This window comes from Pteropus vampyrus, unplaced genomic scaffold (genome assembly GCF_000151845.1).
Source record: "Pteropus vampyrus isolate Shadow unplaced genomic scaffold, Pvam_2.0 Scaffold593, whole genome shotgun sequence".
NCBI lineage: Eukaryota > Metazoa > Chordata > Mammalia > Chiroptera > Pteropodidae > Pteropus > Pteropus vampyrus.
Window position 1 is genome coordinate 209,844 of NW_011889374.1, and position 1,641 is coordinate 211,484.

A 1,641-nucleotide genomic window follows, 5' to 3' on the forward strand; every position below is an offset into this window, starting at 1 on the left:
GAAGAAGATGCTGATGGTGAGGTTCTCTGGGGCATCTGGAATAGAAAGATATGGCCCCACTTCAGAGGTGAGGAGCAAGTTGGAAATGGACCCCATAGCCAAGGAGAGGCAGTAGGAGCAGGGTGGGTGGGGGTGCTGGCCCACTCCCACTTCCCCCGAGACTCAAATGCATACACAAATCAGCTCAGCGCACGCACGCGCGCACGCACACACACACACACCCCACCCCAAACCCACTGCCCCCAGGGACCAGCCACCCCTCCAAACTCACAAGAGACATTGAGCCTGATGATTCTCTCTCTGATCACCCGATCTTGGCGTTTCACCTGACAGCTGAGGTTAGTGCCGTGGTCCCTGGGCCTCGGGGTGAGGGTGAGCACGGAGGACGCGAGGAGGGTCTGGGGCTTCAGAGAGCCCAGAGCGGCCCCCACCCAGGAGAAGCTGAGACTCCTCCCTCCACAGTACCCTGGCAGGCTGCAGGTCAGGCGCGTGGGGAGGCCGGACTCCAGGCCCTCCGGTACGTGGATGTCAGGCTTCTCTGTCAGGACTGGGGAGCAGACAGGGAGGTGCCTGGGACCCAGGGGGCAAGGACCCAAGCCTCAGGGCCGAAGCTCACCCCAGGTCCCGCAACTCTTCCCATCATTCCTGCCCCAAGGCCTGGACAGCAGCTGTTCCAGAGTCCTGTCCCTGTTCTGACACGGGGTCCCACATTCCAGGTCCTCTCCTGGGCCCCTGCTGTACCTGTCACCTTCAAATTAAGCGTCTCATCAAGGTAATTATGTTTCACAAAATATCCTCTCTCCACTCGGAAGAAGTAGTTTCCTGCGTCACTCTTCCTGGCGTCTCTGATGCCCAGAGAACAGTTGTTGGTCATGGGGTCCTCGAGGAGGTAGAATCGGCCCTGGGTCTCCACGGATACTGCTTTGGTTCGGTCGTTCGTGGCCACAAGACTGTTGCGGTGTGTGTTGGGCCCCTTCCAGTACCAGTACACGTAGAGTTCGGCAGGGTTATACCACAAACTCCAGGAGTAGGAGAAGGAGCAGGGCACGACGACGCACAGACCCTCCTGCACTCTCACTGACTTCTGCACTCGGAGCTTGAACCCAGAATTGTCCTGAAGGGACCCTGTGGGGACACAGAGGCTCAGCTGCAGCTCCGGCCCCTCCCCCGTCTGTGCCCGGGCCTCCCTCTCGCCCCACTCACCTCCCCACAGCAGGGGCAGCAGCAGCAGGGGCACCATGTCTGCGTCCGACAGCGTAGAGCCTGGGTCCAGGTCCCTGTGTCAAGGAAGGAAACGTGCAGAGTGTGTGCTGGGGCCGAGGACTCCCCGACAGGAAGCAAAGGCTGAGAGAGCTGTGGCCACGCCTGGAAGGGGAACTTGGGCTCCACAGTCCATCGGGTATGACGTGGGGGCGTGGTGACACGGGGCTGAGAGAGCACCCTGGCCCACCCTCTCCCCGCTCAGCTCCCGGCAGGTGGATATACTGAAGCCCCCAGAGGTTGGGGAGCTTGTCCGGATGAGAGTCTGGAAACAAGCGCCTTCCACATGGTACGTAAGTCCAGAATGGGGATCACCCAGGAGCCCAGCTTGGTTGGAAAAGAGAAACAGGGCTGGTCCTGGTAACTGGGGGAACAACCCCC

General features: G+C 60.6%; 1 protein-coding gene across 1 annotated transcript in view; it reads right to left on the reverse strand.

Annotated features, from left to right (window-relative positions):
- The window catches only part of SIGLEC5 (sialic acid binding Ig like lectin 5), a 7,564-nt gene that overhangs the window by 3,696 nt on the left and 2,227 nt on the right, over nt 1-1,641 (reverse strand). Inside the window, exons 6-8 of the mRNA XM_023525672.1 lie at nt 1,204-1,263; nt 742-1,125; nt 309-547 (exon numbers count right to left, since the gene is read on the reverse strand). Coding sequence (XP_023381440.1) covers nt 309-547; nt 742-1,125; nt 1,204-1,263 — 683 coding nt within the window. The remainder of the gene's footprint in view (nt 1-308; nt 548-741; nt 1,126-1,203; nt 1,264-1,641) is intronic.